Source organism: Dermacentor silvarum, chromosome 4, assembly GCF_013339745.2.
Source record: "Dermacentor silvarum isolate Dsil-2018 chromosome 4, BIME_Dsil_1.4, whole genome shotgun sequence".
Taxonomy (NCBI): Eukaryota; Metazoa; Arthropoda; class Arachnida; order Ixodida; family Ixodidae; genus Dermacentor; species Dermacentor silvarum.
The window spans coordinates 134,738,405-134,752,901 of record NC_051157.2 but is presented as its reverse complement, the minus strand read 5'-3'; the positions used below and the strand labels follow the sequence as shown (position 1 = coordinate 134,752,901).

Here is a 14,497-nt window from a genome sequence, read left to right as displayed (position 1 = left end):
CGTTCGCAGGGCGGAATGGCGGCCAATTATTTCGTACTTTGTGTGCATATGGTATGCTTTCTACCTAAAGCGGCGTGATCACACAGACATTCGGGTCATTTTCTGTGGGGCAGGGCAGTTTTATAATACTCGGCCGTACCATTCATGTCACAGAACTTTCTTGCATTACAGTTGCCAATGTTGTTACAATGTTGTTACAGTTACCAATTAACTTGTCAGTGTTGAAGCATTATGAGAATGTGGGTCATTTAAGCATAGTTTATAATTGGTAGCAATAATACACTATAAAATGATTAGGCACTGGGATCGCGCATGAAACTTGCCTTTCAGCAAACACTGCCTTCCTTGGTCAAAGCTTGATGTGGCAAATGCAGTCGGTCAGTTACCATATGCGCACTATTTACTGGCATCGGATTAAGTTTACAGTATCGGCTATTTTGTGGCACCCTACCACCTTGTAAGCCGTAGCCATGCCAAAAACAATGATGTATGTCAATGCGTGTTACTCAACTCTAATGTGTCATGGACTGACTGTACAGATTAGACATGAGTGATGAATAATGCGAAAAACGGAGAAACACAACTACTTATGCCTCTGCTGTCATTTTTTAACTCCTAGTACATAATGTTATGAGGTCTGCTAAATGATGACTATGCACCACCCTCCAGGATACTGCGACTTTGAGTTCGATGAATGTGAATGGAAATCCACCGGTGGTTGGCGACGACAAGCCAAGCAGTACTGGTTTAAAGAACCCACACTGGATATGCGCTCCGGACCTGTAAACTCTGGTATGTAAGTTTAAAGATTTTGCTGTTACTTGTTTGTGATGTAGTTTTCCCTAAACACCCAAGTGTAGAATGCAAAACTCAGCAATATAATTTGCCATTATTCTTTACGCACTTCTTCACCCACTTGTTGTAACCTTAGTGAACGTGACTCCTAAATACAAGGTTTAATTGACACTGCAATTAACGCGGACGTATACTCCTTACCCCAAAAAGGAAAACGTTAAAATTAGTATAGTTCAACGCCAGAATGCAACCAGTCACCGTTAGAAGTTAAATATATCTAGAAGCATTGTATCCTGAAGCAGCAGCTCATCATTAGATTATAAACTATTAGTTATTTTTTGTGCGTTACATTTAATATTAATCTTCCCGATAGACAACAAGGGACAGAACATAACATGGTCATGACAGCGTTTACTTCTGCTCTGTATATTAGATTATCAGGCTCCAGCAGAATCTCGCTTGTAAGAGTGGCGTGAGCCATCTACCCTCGCTTCCTTGAAAAAAAGTATAATTCTCTACGGTGAACGATCTGTCCACTGACGCACTGAACAGGAGTTGCGGATATTTAACGGGTCCAATGAAATACTGCTGGCGTCCTGGAGAAGGCCTTTAAACATGGCCGCGGAGCTCCTGGAATAAAAAAGACTCAAGTAGTCCTGTGGGGATCTTCGCCAATTATAATAGCATAATATGTATCATCTGTGATGTGCTGTTACACTGAAGCTGGGAGCGGGGACAGCAAACGGCTTATGAATAAATTAAGCCAGTTCCACGCTTATGAAATCTGATGAAACAGTGGAGCTATGCAAGCGCGGGTGTACAGCGCAGTGGTTATGACACTCGCCTTCGGACCCTGGGTACCCGTGCTCGTATCCCGCCTTGCCCAAGAAAGTTCAGTTTGTTTCATTTATTTCTTTATTTTCCCGCTCACTGTCTGTCTCTCTTTCTTTCTCCCTCTGCACCTCCTCTCCTCCTATGCTCTGCTTTCACTCTCTCCCAGCTCGGCGATGCTGCACAGGACAACGAGACCAACCTAGTGAGGCCTTAACAGCTCCGCTGTAAAAAGACGTGTGAACTACGACTTCATACCTCCCTTGTCCTTATATTATGTAGCCGCAAAAGAGGAAGCGCCAGTCATAACTTCCGATCGGGCAGTAAGGTTCCATTGAAGGAAGCACGCTCTAAGAAATTTGCAATGGAAAAGCGCTCGCTGTATGGTCCGCGTTCATAAATTGTGCATGTAAGCAGGAAAGCTCGCCACAATAAATTGTAATAGATCACATAAATTAGGTATTTGATTATATAATAAAATTACACTACAACTTTTTGCTAGTCAGGATGCACAGTTGTTTCGTTATACTGTTGCCGAAAAAAATATTAAAATGTAAAAAATAGAAAAAATCAGGTAAGCACAGTTGTCTCATTTACATTGCTTTTAAGAGCTGTCCATATTGACACCAACAACTTCTCATTTTTAGGGGTTCTGCTCAACAAAAGCTAATTTTAAACCTAACTGCCAATTTTATACCTCCGGTATCTGAGATTTCTTCCAAATTAATCGAAAGCAATCCGTGCAGGTGCGAATAAGCTATTTTTGCAGAATGAGGTGCAGCAAGTTTATCTCATTTCTTAATGGAAACCGTTTCTCCTTTTTCCCTTTACATATTCTCTTCGCGCGGTTTGTTTCCAAAGTTATCCCAGTTTGTGCGCAACGCTAGCATTTCATCAATTAAAATAAATATGGGATTTTACGTTCTAAAACAACGATCTGTATATCAGGCACCCAGGAGTAGTGGACTCCGAATTAATTTTCAGCTCAAGGAGTTCTGTAACGTGCATCTAAATCTAAGGACAAGAGCGATATTGCATTTCGCCCCAACCAAAAGGCGGCCGCCGGGGCTTGGGATTGAACTCGCGACCTCGAGCTCAGCAGCACAACGCCGTAGACACTGAGCCGCCGTGGCATGCAACGCATCATTATTTTATAGGTTTCCTAGAGTCATCTACTTTAACGGTCATCGACTTTAATTGCGCTAACTTTCATAATAGCACACATTCTGGCGCTGCAACGTGGAAGTTCCAATGGCAACTTTCACCGCCTTATGTTTTTTTTAGAGCAGCTCCTAGGCGCCCTCGGTGTAACCGAGCGAACTAGCAAAAAGAAGAATTGAAGAGCATACGCGGAGCGCAGCTGGACACGAAAGACGGCGATAGCGAAGAGAGCGCGAGGTGTAAAGTGGAGGAGGAGGGTGTGGTGAAAGCGTGAGACGAAAGGCATAGTGTCGCGCAAGGTGGTCTCTGCGGCGATGATGGCCACGAGATGTCGCCAGAGTAGCACGCGTCGTCTGTATGGGAACAAAGCGCTGCATGAGCGGAGGTCTGTCTGCAGCGGCTGCTGTGAATCACGCCCACGCGTCACCCACGTGCTGCCTCTCGCGATCTCCCGATTAGCGAGGCATACTTCGCTCCGTTTGCAACGTACCGCACTACCTAGATTGTCCGTGCCCGCCAATACACCGTGAAATGAAAACACGCATGGAGCTGCGCTGGAATTTCGCATTATAGAATATGCTATCATCAGTGAATATTTTTTTCTCGGTCATCACGAAGCCACAATTTCTCATGCATGGAACTGAAAGCCCAGTTGGTAAGTGAAAACAGTGCATCCAGATTCACATTTTAAATAACCTTTGCGTTAATCTTATGTACGGCCGGACGAATATTGACGCGACTATATTACCAATAAGAAAACATGTCATGCGATTTTTTCTTACACAACTTCGAGACCGTTGGTTGCATGATAGATGAAGGGCTTCTTTTACAACTGCTGAATGTGCTCCTTCAATATGCTTACCTGCAGTGTACGTCTTGACGGTCACGCAAGCATCTTCACCACCCAGTGGCGCCACGGTGATCAGTCCTAAGTGGAACGGACAGAATGAGCCGCAGTGCTTGGAGTTCTGGTACCTGGAGTCACGGGGAAGCGACGCCCATCTGCAAGTAAAAAAAAAAAAATTCTGGGAGTCATACGCTTATATCTACCGTATTGCTTGGCGAAAGATGTTTGTAGAAGATTGTACTGATAATTCATAGAGAGTGCTTTAGGGAGAGTGCATTAGTAGGAAAAGGAAACAAGAAACGGTTTTCAGGTAAAACATAATTACTGTATTTATTCATTAAGAATGTAAGCGCTATAATAAACTATCCACCACAGAAACATCATACAAGCATATCAAAAACTCAACTATGGGCCCGTGCTTCAATCGGCGTTTTGAGGCATGAAACTCGTAGCATATATGGTACATGCATTGGGTAGGACAGGGTGAATTAATGTTCTGGCACATAACTTGTGTTCCTTAGAGAAAGGCCCCATTTGGTTGAAAACTCTTTCTAAATAAGAGTTTTCTGCAGTTCTCTCTTTAGAATGACAGAGCAATACATTAGGATTCAAGGTAAAAGGAAAGTACGTTGAAATCAAAAGAAAACACCCACTTAGAAGATCAAGTTCTCTGGCTTTTGAGCTGCATCTTCTAGTATACTTAAATCACAACTTCAAAGGCTACACGTGAGTTCTAGGACCGTTATTTGCAGGATGTGTGTATCCACCTTCCCCGTATCAGGCTAGCCTTCCCCGTATAAGGGAAGGCTAGTAACCGTAAATCTGAGTAACGTCAATGTAGTCACACACTTCCGGTACGACGAGCACTTTGATTTGTGCATCAAGGAAACAGCTTATATGTTACGTTCGGCCGCATTTTTCTTGTCTTTTAAGATGGCTAACGCTTAGAAAGGACGGGTGTACTACATTGGCTTTCGACAAACCTAAGTTTTCCTTAGAAATATTGCACCTACAGCAGTCTGGTATGCAATTTGTGCCTTCGTTCATGCTTCTACACACATTGATGGTCCAGAAACACCATTTGCAGACACCTTATCAACTTGTTTGTGATGGAGGCTAGATGGTAGGTGATTATTTTATTTGCACTGTACATTTGACACAAAAGGTTAACTCCACGTTAACAAAAGGAACGACACATCAAAAGAACCATAGTTAGCGTCACTGTTATGTCGTTTTTGACCTGCAACGTGACCTTGCACAGCTGTGAAAACCCTCGTATTATGTTGTGCCTTACTCCAGGATACACAGAAGTCCGCCACCCGAAAAAATTCGCCCGCAAACTCTTTTTAAAGGGACACCGAAGGCAAATATTAGGTAAACATGGATTGTTGCAATACCATTCCCGCAACGTTGTAGCGCTTGTTTCGTACCAAGAAAAAGCTTCGTTTAGGAGAAATTCGCGTATGAAGGCTACGCATACCTTTAGTGCAGTTGAAATCGCCTGCTCCTGAACGGAGAGTGGTGACATTGCATACGCCGTTAGCGCCCTTTACTTCCATCCGCGCGTAAAATGGCGACCGGAAGACGGCGCAACGGCTTCTTGCGCAAAATCAGGCCAAGACGGAGCTATCTTGCTCACGTGGCGTGAACTGTTCGGGCATCCCGCGATGTCACATGAACGTGGCATTTTCTGCTACTTGCGGTTTTCGTGAGTTACGCGAACCAGTAAAACCAGCCCAGCGATAACGAAACTACTGCAACGTGAAAGCGTGGGCGGCGCATGATAGAGATAGTATAAGCAACTCTAGAGAAAATGCTCCCCAAAGTGCCCAAGTGTTAAAATCGGTAACCGCAAGGACGCCACCATGTTGCTACTTTTGTGCTGGCGCTCAGGTGCAGACGACGAGATGTGATTCAGACGAGACGCGTAATCAAGCTTTCCTCAGTATGAGGATGCCACCTAATTCCGACACCTAGAAACGCAAGCTTTCACGCAACGTAAATTTCACATCCATATTTTATAAATAGCCATCCGGTCTTGCTGAAAAATATACGGAATGAACTTCACAAAATGACATACGCATGGGTTTCCTGTAAATGCTTCTTTTTGCGTAATATCTTGAATATATTTAGTTTTACAAAAATGGGAGTCGGTGAAACATGGCGGAACCTTTGCGGTTGCCACATTTTTCGCCCAGCTTCCCCTCTAGGAGTAGTATATTAACTATATATGCGGCGCAATGTCGAGCGGCAATGATACCCCGCGTCGTGGACAAGGGTAACGGCAATGAGTTATTTTTTTCTAATAATCGATAAGAACTGCACAAATAACCATTTCTTCATATTATAATGCAATGTAATGATTTTTTAATACGAGTGGTGAATACTATTGACAGCAATATATTGAGGAGTGACTACTTCATCAGGCAAGCACTTGTTTGTCGTGGGGGAGTCTCAAATCGTGTCCTGGGTTTACTTGAAATGGTCGATTTGTAAAGCTTTGTCTGTGATAATATTGACGCCTTAGACGTTCTCAAACATTAATCTATCGCTTTACTTTGACCTAATAATTGCCTTTAGTGTCGCTTGAACTATTCAGGGCGAACGCAAAAAGATTGATAAAACTTTATTTCTCTGCGTCTAAAAACACCGCGATCCCAGTCACACAGCATTAAATAGTTCAGTTAGAAACTACAACGAAGAAAACAGGAATGTCCATGGCTAAGCCTGGCGCGGCTAGCACAGAACGCCTCAGTCGATAAACACCTATCCACGGACGTGTCAGCCGTGCATCAAGTCAAGTTGCGTTTTGGGACACATATCTATGGAAAATATCGAATTACCGTTGCTTCCAAAGTAACATTCAAACTTTCTACTGTCTGAATGCTACCAGCTGTGCATGCCATGCGAACAGTCGGTCGGCTTCATGTCACACTGTTGTAAACTCTTGTGCCCACTGTTACAAGTGACTTGCAGTGAAGAAGCTGGTTTAGATTGTGTATTTGATAGAATATTAGAAAGGAGGAGGGGAAGAAAGAAATAGTTTTTTTCTAGAAACAATATTTTCTTTTACTTCTTGATTGGATCTACCTTTCTGTACATTTCCACCCTATTGGCCTTGAAAACACTTCGAGATACTGTATGTTGCTTAAGTCTTCTTCATCAGCCTATTTGGGACAAGGCCCTCTTTGAAAATGTGTAGTATATCCAGTACAAGTCAGAGAAGTCACTGCTGTCAGCTCCTAATTTATTTTCATAATTTTTCACGTTAACTAGACACATTTACTCGGGAGCCACATTGAGCTTTTACTGTCCGCTCCACCCATAATCGTTTTGCGTGAAGAACCGTTCTGGGGACGTCATGCTAACTTTGGTCGATTGTATTTTGTATCACTACAAACAACCGTAATTATTCGCCCTATGCTCACCTCGGTGTGTTGTCATAACACAGGTGGAGCTAGTGGTGAATGACGCACGCAAAGTTGTTTGGAGGAAACCTGTGCACATGGAGCGTCAGTGGATGCTGGCGCGAGTTGACATCGTGCAAGACAAGACATTCCAAGTGAGTCACCGAGAAAAAAAAGAAATTATGCGGATAAGACGCAAATTTTGGAATCTGTGGGAAGCGAAACTTTCGTGAAGTGGTAATGAGATGCTATAAGTTGTCCATTTCATTGCTGCGTGTTTGGCGTAAAAGAAACTGGCGTACGCGCTAGTACTCTCGTGTCACAACTTATGTCATAAATTGTCTTGTATTTCTTCAATTCTTACAAATTTTGTATTACCTGCCATTTCTTGGCCAATCCACGGCTGTGGGTTTGTGCCAATGCATTGAAATTATCAGCATCGTTATTATATGCGGTGATCATCTCCAAGAAGTATAGAAGTGTACGTGCGATTGAGGCCTAATGGTTACGAAAGAAGGCATAGGAAGGTTGGAATGTTTTTCTTTATTAAAGGAACTGTGCTTTTGAAAACATGCATTTGTCTCAATGTAGATATTAAGGCAAAATTTCTTTTATCACTGAATAATACCACAGAACACAAGGCCAGCAGCCTGGACGCCTATAAGAGTAGTAAAGAAGGTAGGGCTGTTCTGCGTGTGAATTATTCGGTAACACAGCAGCAGAAGCTGCAGCACCCAGCCAGCATCCGCAGTGAGGAAATTCGGTGTGCGGGAATACTCGCAAACAAAGTTTCGGTGTAAAAGTAAAGAAAGCAAAGTATAGGCAAGCATCGTCAAAGTTCTCTGCATTCGTCAGTCGCAAATAGCGAAGCTGTTTAAGCCAGCCGTGATGTGTGGTTCGTATCAAGAAACTGTCGCGCCGTAGCCATGGCAACCAGGATGGCGGCGCGGCCCATGCGCACGCGGTCTCCTCCTCGCAAGCTTCCTCCCTTCCCGACCCCGCCTCTCTGCTCTCCGCAGCGCGCTGAGCCAGGATGAAAAAAAAAGAAGGCAAAAGCTCGCACTAGGCCGCGCAAAGCTCAAGACAGAGTGAAGCTGGCCGATTGATTGCGTCTCTTGGTTGTTGCTAGGTTGAACTCAGCTACGTGGAGGTTTAAACTTGGTTGTAGCTAGGCCTGTACTCGTGTATGTCATCTGTGCTAGTACTGGAAAGGTGCGCAGCGGTAGCACGACGGTGCAGGGGGCATGACGTCATACCAGCTGTGGCGGCGGCAATAGCGCGGCTGTGGCGTGATGGCGCCGCGCACCTTTGCAGTATTACCACCGCCTTTCCAGTACTAGCACAGATGACGTACACAAGTATAGGCCTAGCTACAACCAAGTTTAAACCTCGACATAGCCAAGTTCAACTTAGCTACAACCAAAAGACGCAATCAATCGGCCAGCTTCGCTGTGTATTGAGCTTTGCGTGGCCTAGTGCAAGCTTTCGCCTTTTGTTTTTGCGGTTGCTATTTATTGCCTGTATTTGGTAAAAAGGGATCAAGCGGATATATGTATACTGGAATTAGCGAAGACAATTATGCTTCTAATGACTAAGTATGAAAACTATGAAGACGCTTTGCTGAAAAACTCGGTAAAGTTGAATGCGAAAATAATTTGACCCACTCGTTTGGCCATACTAGCGCAGTATATCTATCCTAACCTAATTGTTAGAAGCCATGTTGATTCATCAGACGCGGGCTGAAATACCACTGCACTGAATAGGCGAAGGCACTGAAAAGGTGGTGATGACGATGAAGTTTATTTGCTGTAATTATGTACAATAAAATGGCAGCAGCCTCTACATTTTGCATTTCTTACAGCCATATGTCGCATACTGATGCTCACAGCAATGAAGCGACATATCTAGGTCTTATTTATTGCACAGAGAAATGAAGTAATGACATGGTATTCATTCAACGGTTAGTTATACACATAGTCGAGTAATATAAATACCTTCGTGCATACATAAACGAAATGAAGGCCTACTCAAAAAAATCATCAAGATAATCTGAGGAAAAAGGGGTAGCAGCTGCTCCAATATTGAAAAATTTAGAAACTACCCCAATCCTTGACTTAGGTGTCTGCTAGCGGCACTCGCACCTCGGCGTTGGTGCACCCTGGTGTATTATTTGGGTTAATGTTGTGTTTTCCTTGGGTTAACTTTTTCTTATAAAAAAAATCACAGCATATCCACGGGGTGAATGATGATGAGTGGGCGAAGCTCCGGAGGGAATCATCGGATCTCCCGCTTAAGGGGACGCTAGCACAAACGCGTTAGAGACGTGCAGTACTCTCTAGTAAGGGGGAGCGGCCACAGCGTCTTACGCAGCCATTTACACATGCCGGAACGTGCACCGCGTTTGCCGACGCCATCGCATGATTGCTGAGAGAGTGTACCCCCCGTAATCATAAACGCTCCTCGACTTGAACTTGACTTGCCACCACCTTGGGCAGCGCGTTCGAAACGCGTAGAAGGTAAGGCGGAGAGGCCACAGCGTCTTACACCAGCTTCTTACACGGGCCGTAACGCGCTAGCACAAACGCGTTAGAAACGCGCTAGAAACGCGGCCTTTCGTTAATGTTGGGTATTTATTGCCATCGTGGTGCTTGTGTCTATGTGTGCTTCGTGGCGTCGTGGGCTAACGCCGCGCGCTCGGAAGCGAGGGGTCCCTGGTTCGATTCCGCGCTACGGACACAACTTCGGAATATTTTTCTCATTTTTCTCAGACTGCAGGTTACACACTACTACTACGACGAGGGACGAACGGGTGCCGCCTTAAGGAGTTTCGCCCTAAAAGAAGTACGACACCGACTAAGATAATGCTGGTGAATTCTTGATGTAAACGACGTAAACTACACTACACTAGGCCCGGCATCCTAGTTGTCGGAAACTCGACGGTACACAACACTTGGATCGGCCTCCACGTCGTCTACTCCCATGGCGAACGGAACGGGCGGGAAACGGAACTCGGAAGAGCGAGCGAGTGGAACTAGCGGGAAACCGCCATGCACAGAGGAGCGGGCGATGAAGCGAAGGAGGGCGAGGAGGGCGCGACGAAAGGCCCCTAGCGGACGGCGCACGAAGCGCACCTTACGCGCCCCTCCACCGCTAACGTGAGAGCAGGTAACGAGCGCCGGCTCGCAGCTGTCGCGCGTGAGCGAGCGACGGAGCAGGTGCGCGCCTAGGGAGGAGAAGCGAGAGAGGAGGGAGTGATGTCCCCTCTCCGCTGTGTTACGCAGGCGTTCACTCTGTTGAAGGTGTTGTGTAGCTCTAATTAGCTTGTTTTTATTTGGATTAGTAATGAGCGTGCACTGCTGGTTTAAGTGTGACGTCACTGATCATAAGACTTCTGCTCTTGGAGTTTCACGGGAACCAGTACTGATCCGGTGGGATCCAAAGTGTACGATTGTGTGCTTTGGTGCGCGGCCATTAGACTTTTCTTAATTGTTTCTAATTATTCCTGACACTTATTTAGCTCTTTACTGTACTATGTGCATGCTCTGATGTCATATCTATCATCAAACATAAGTAGAACCATCGATGTCTACATGTTTTTATTTTTCTATGCTTTATTCTTAGTCGGCCCCTAACCGGAAGTTGCTGAGCAAGAAACAAAGCGTGTCACTTGGTGCTCGTGCCGCTAAATATACAGCTTTGTGGGCTCAGAATAAATACGAGGTGGTGCGAAGAATTTGGAAAGGCGTAAAGATGCTTTTAAGGTTCTGTGTGGCAGTCGTGATTGTCAGCATATATGTGGCGGTGTGTTCTGTTTTCTTTGCCAACAATGGTCCTTACCAACTATGGGGGATTGGACCAGATATTTTTCCAGTGTTAACATAGTTATTACCCAAAATAACTACGAAAGCTGCAATAAATTTTTAGGTAAGACAGCGCGAAATATGAATATGAAAAAGAAGGGATCGGAAAATAAAGGAGGTAATTGGGGCTCTTTCTTCTAAGCAAAATATTATTTACTGTCATTCTCATGTCGCTTTTGACTTCAGTCCGTTACACTTTCATTTCGTTTCAATGCGATAACGTTTAGGACCCGTGTCGCAGAAAATCCGGCGTCGGTGGTTGCGCGCCAGCGTTGTTGGCGGAAATAATCATCCCGAACCACCCCGACCACACAGGCTCTCCGCGTGGCGCAAGGCGTTAGTGAACAAAATTGAATTTCTCGAGGTAAACGACTTAACCACAACCTACAGACGCGATAGCGTCGGGTTGTAATTTCTATATATGAGAAAACAATTCTCTGACACTGAAACTAAAACACGAACCCCTTTCCTAGCATTTCTACAATTCATACAGCGGCGTGCCGTGGTTTCTTCCTTGCAAAAGCCCCATCCAGATGGCGCTCGCCTCCTCGGCAGCAGCTCACGGAGGCGAAGTTGGACAAAAAAGCTACAGTTGCCGGGAAGCCTGACAAGCAACAAGGGATCTTTGAATGCTATCGTGTTCCACTCTTAAAGGCGTAGCTCAAGCGTCCTCCAACTTTTTTTTACATTGGCCAGACGGACTCTTTTCTAGAATATCGGCCTGCCTTTTCATTTTGTCTGTGTTGTCTGAACACAGCGTCAGCGTTTTTTCTGTATTCTCTGAATATTTCCTCGCCGTCGGTGCAGGTGGCATTTAGAGCAAACTTCTCAGGCAGCCAGGTGCAGTCATTGAGCATCGACGACGTTATTCTACGGCCGGACGCTTGTGACCACCCAGCCGAGTGCGACTTCACCGACGGTCTGTGTGGCTACGTGAACAAATTCGATGGCTGTTTCCGATGGCTCGTCGGAACGGGTCGGCTAGGAAAATCCTCGTCTCTATCGCGGTGCACGTGTGCCTCAAGGTGAGCCCAGTGCGAATACTTCAATATGCTTTGCACTTCTGATTAAGTAAACATCCATATTCATGGCGTAATAGTTCAGCGGAAACCCGCTAGGTGGAGAGAAGTAATTAAATGGAAAATGAGACATCCCCCACTTGTAGCAATTGCTACAAAGGAAACCCATATCCGCCGTGGTTGCTCAGTGGCTATGGTGTTGGGCTGCTGAGCACGTGGTCGCAGAATCGAATTCCGGCCGCGGCGGCCGTATATCGTTGGGGGCGAAATGAGAAAACACCCGTGTACTTAGATTTAGGTGCACGTTAAAGAACCCCAGGTGGTCCACATTTCCGGAGTCCCCCACTACGGCGTGCCTCATAATCAGATCGTGGTTTTGGCACGTAAAACCCCATAATTTAATTTAAAGGAAACGCATACTGAGTTAATCAAAAGAAAAGCCAAGCACTTGCGAAAAATTCGTCCTGACCCGGGACTCGAACCCGGCACCATCGCTTTCCCCGGGCAGTCGCTCTGTCATCGGAGCTAACGAGGCGGTTAGCAGATGGCAGGGCGAAGTGAAATGTATCTTTTCTAGCAATCGTTTCCTTTGTTTGTTCCTTTGTAGCAATTGTTACGATTCGCTGGATGTCGCATTTTCCATTTAATTACTCTCTCCACCTAACGGCCTTCCGCTGAACTATTACGTCTAGCACTTGCGTTTTCTTCGAGTTGGTGATAAATTCGAATTCGCCCTGCCATATGCTAGCCGCCTGGTTAGCTGAGATGGCAGAGCGGCTGCCCTGGAAAGGCAGTGCTCCCGGGTTCGAGTCCCGGGCCAGGACAAATTTTTTTACAAATGCGAGGCTCTTCTTCCGAAGAACCTGTATGGGTTTCCTTTGCAGCAGTTGCTATGATTGGGCGGATGTATCATTTTTCATTTAATTGCCCATTTTCATGCTAATACAATATGTATATGAGCCAAGCAGAACTCTAATGACCACTCTCTCCACTTCAATTACAGTCAATATCAGGCCTCTATAGGCAGCGTTTTTCTATGTTTTCTATTTTACGCTCGTTTCAATCTCCTGCTGTAATTATTCTTTTGTTTGATAATCAAATGCTAAATATGCATTAAAAATGCGGTAAGCTCCGAAAATGGGATGAACTAATGCCCTTTGCAGCAAATTGCAGGATGATATGTGATTGCGTTTTGTAAAATTTCATGCGACATCGATTGCAGGCTCGCCATCCTCGTTCGCCTACCTCGACCTGACCACTGGCAGAGCCGAAGATGAATCGGAGGACGAGCGGCCGAAGCAAATAAGACCCATAGCCTTACAAAGTCCGCTTTTGATGTGGCCGACGGAGGCATTGACGTGTCGATTCAGTATATCAGAACAGGTTTCGGTAAGCAGAATCTTTTACGCTGCGCACTTGCGTTAAAAACAAAAAATTGAAGTTATAACGTCTAAAGCATGGCCAGTACCCTTTGCGTGCCCTGTAAATTTCATACTTTGAAGTATTCTAAGTTTAGGCCGGTTGTTCTTTCCCTGCAAAAATAACACAAAGGCAAATTTCTTGATTACATATTGAAAAACAAAAATAAAGCATCATATGTGTTTCATGAAACGTCATTGCTCTGCAATGAAAAGAACGTAATACCTAGACTTGTTTATTTATTGCCCAATGTTATTTCCCGGTCTTTTATTTGGGCATTTTACACTGATGGCAGAAAGTGTCCCTAAGATCTAACGGTCGAGCATTGCTTATTTCACTCCCGTGTGCAACGCGTACGGATCGATGTAAAAACCAGCAATCGTACGCACCTAATCTTTCTATTGAATTTTAAGGATACCATTTCATTTTAATTCTATCCTCCAACAAAATACCATTTCAGGATAACGTTTTACAAAGCATTCGTTTTAGTATTTGCCTGCACCCTTAGGCCCGCCACATGGGGCTCTGAATAGCCGAACAAATGAAACCAGCACTTTCATGCCGATGGGAACTCGTGGTGAAATATCGCCAGCTGTCTGCATTGCAACTATGGCTTAGCACATGCTTACTGTAGCAAAACCAGCGGCAGAAAGCGTGCCGCCAAAACAGGCGAGCGGCAGCATTTTTCTGCCACCTGTATGGAAAGGTGTCCGGAGCCATTTTTGCAGCCTGCCGCTCACCGCCGACCTAGGGAGACCAATGAGGTGCGACCGCTGTATTCGCGTGTGCAAATGCTGCCTGGAACTATCACCTTCACTCAGCATCGCCGATCAGAGTCGCAGTGATTCCAGCTGAGACCCAAACTATCAAAAACGCCCGCATGTGTGGCCAACGCCAATGTTGGCGTACTTTTCGGCGAGCGCATTTCTGCACTCTGATTCCGCTACTGTGACCATGCATTTAAAAACGTACGAGTATTTGTCAGAGTAAACGAAGTGCCCGACCTATGTCTAACAAGTTGATCGAGGTACAACGATAGATCAACTGTTATCTTAGTTATGTTTTTAATCGCAGCGGGAACGAGTGATGACCCGTCACGGTGGCTCAGCGGCTAATGTGCTGCACTGATAAGCGAGAGCTCGCAGAATCAAATACCGG

At 45.2% G+C, this 14,497-nt stretch overlaps 1 protein-coding gene across 1 annotated transcript in view; it reads left to right on the top strand.

Annotated features, from left to right (window-relative positions):
- The window catches only part of LOC119448916 (MAM and LDL-receptor class A domain-containing protein 1-like), a 69,911-nt gene that overhangs the window by 55,142 nt on the left and 272 nt on the right, over nt 1–14,497 (top strand). The window contains exons 13-16 of the mRNA XM_037712126.2: nt 3,656–3,795; nt 7,086–7,196; nt 11,709–11,820; nt 13,143–13,218. Coding sequence (XP_037568054.1) covers nt 3,656–3,795; nt 7,086–7,196; nt 11,709–11,820; nt 13,143–13,218 — 439 coding nt within the window. The remainder of the gene's footprint in view (nt 1–3,655; nt 3,796–7,085; nt 7,197–11,708; nt 11,821–13,142; nt 13,219–14,497) is intronic.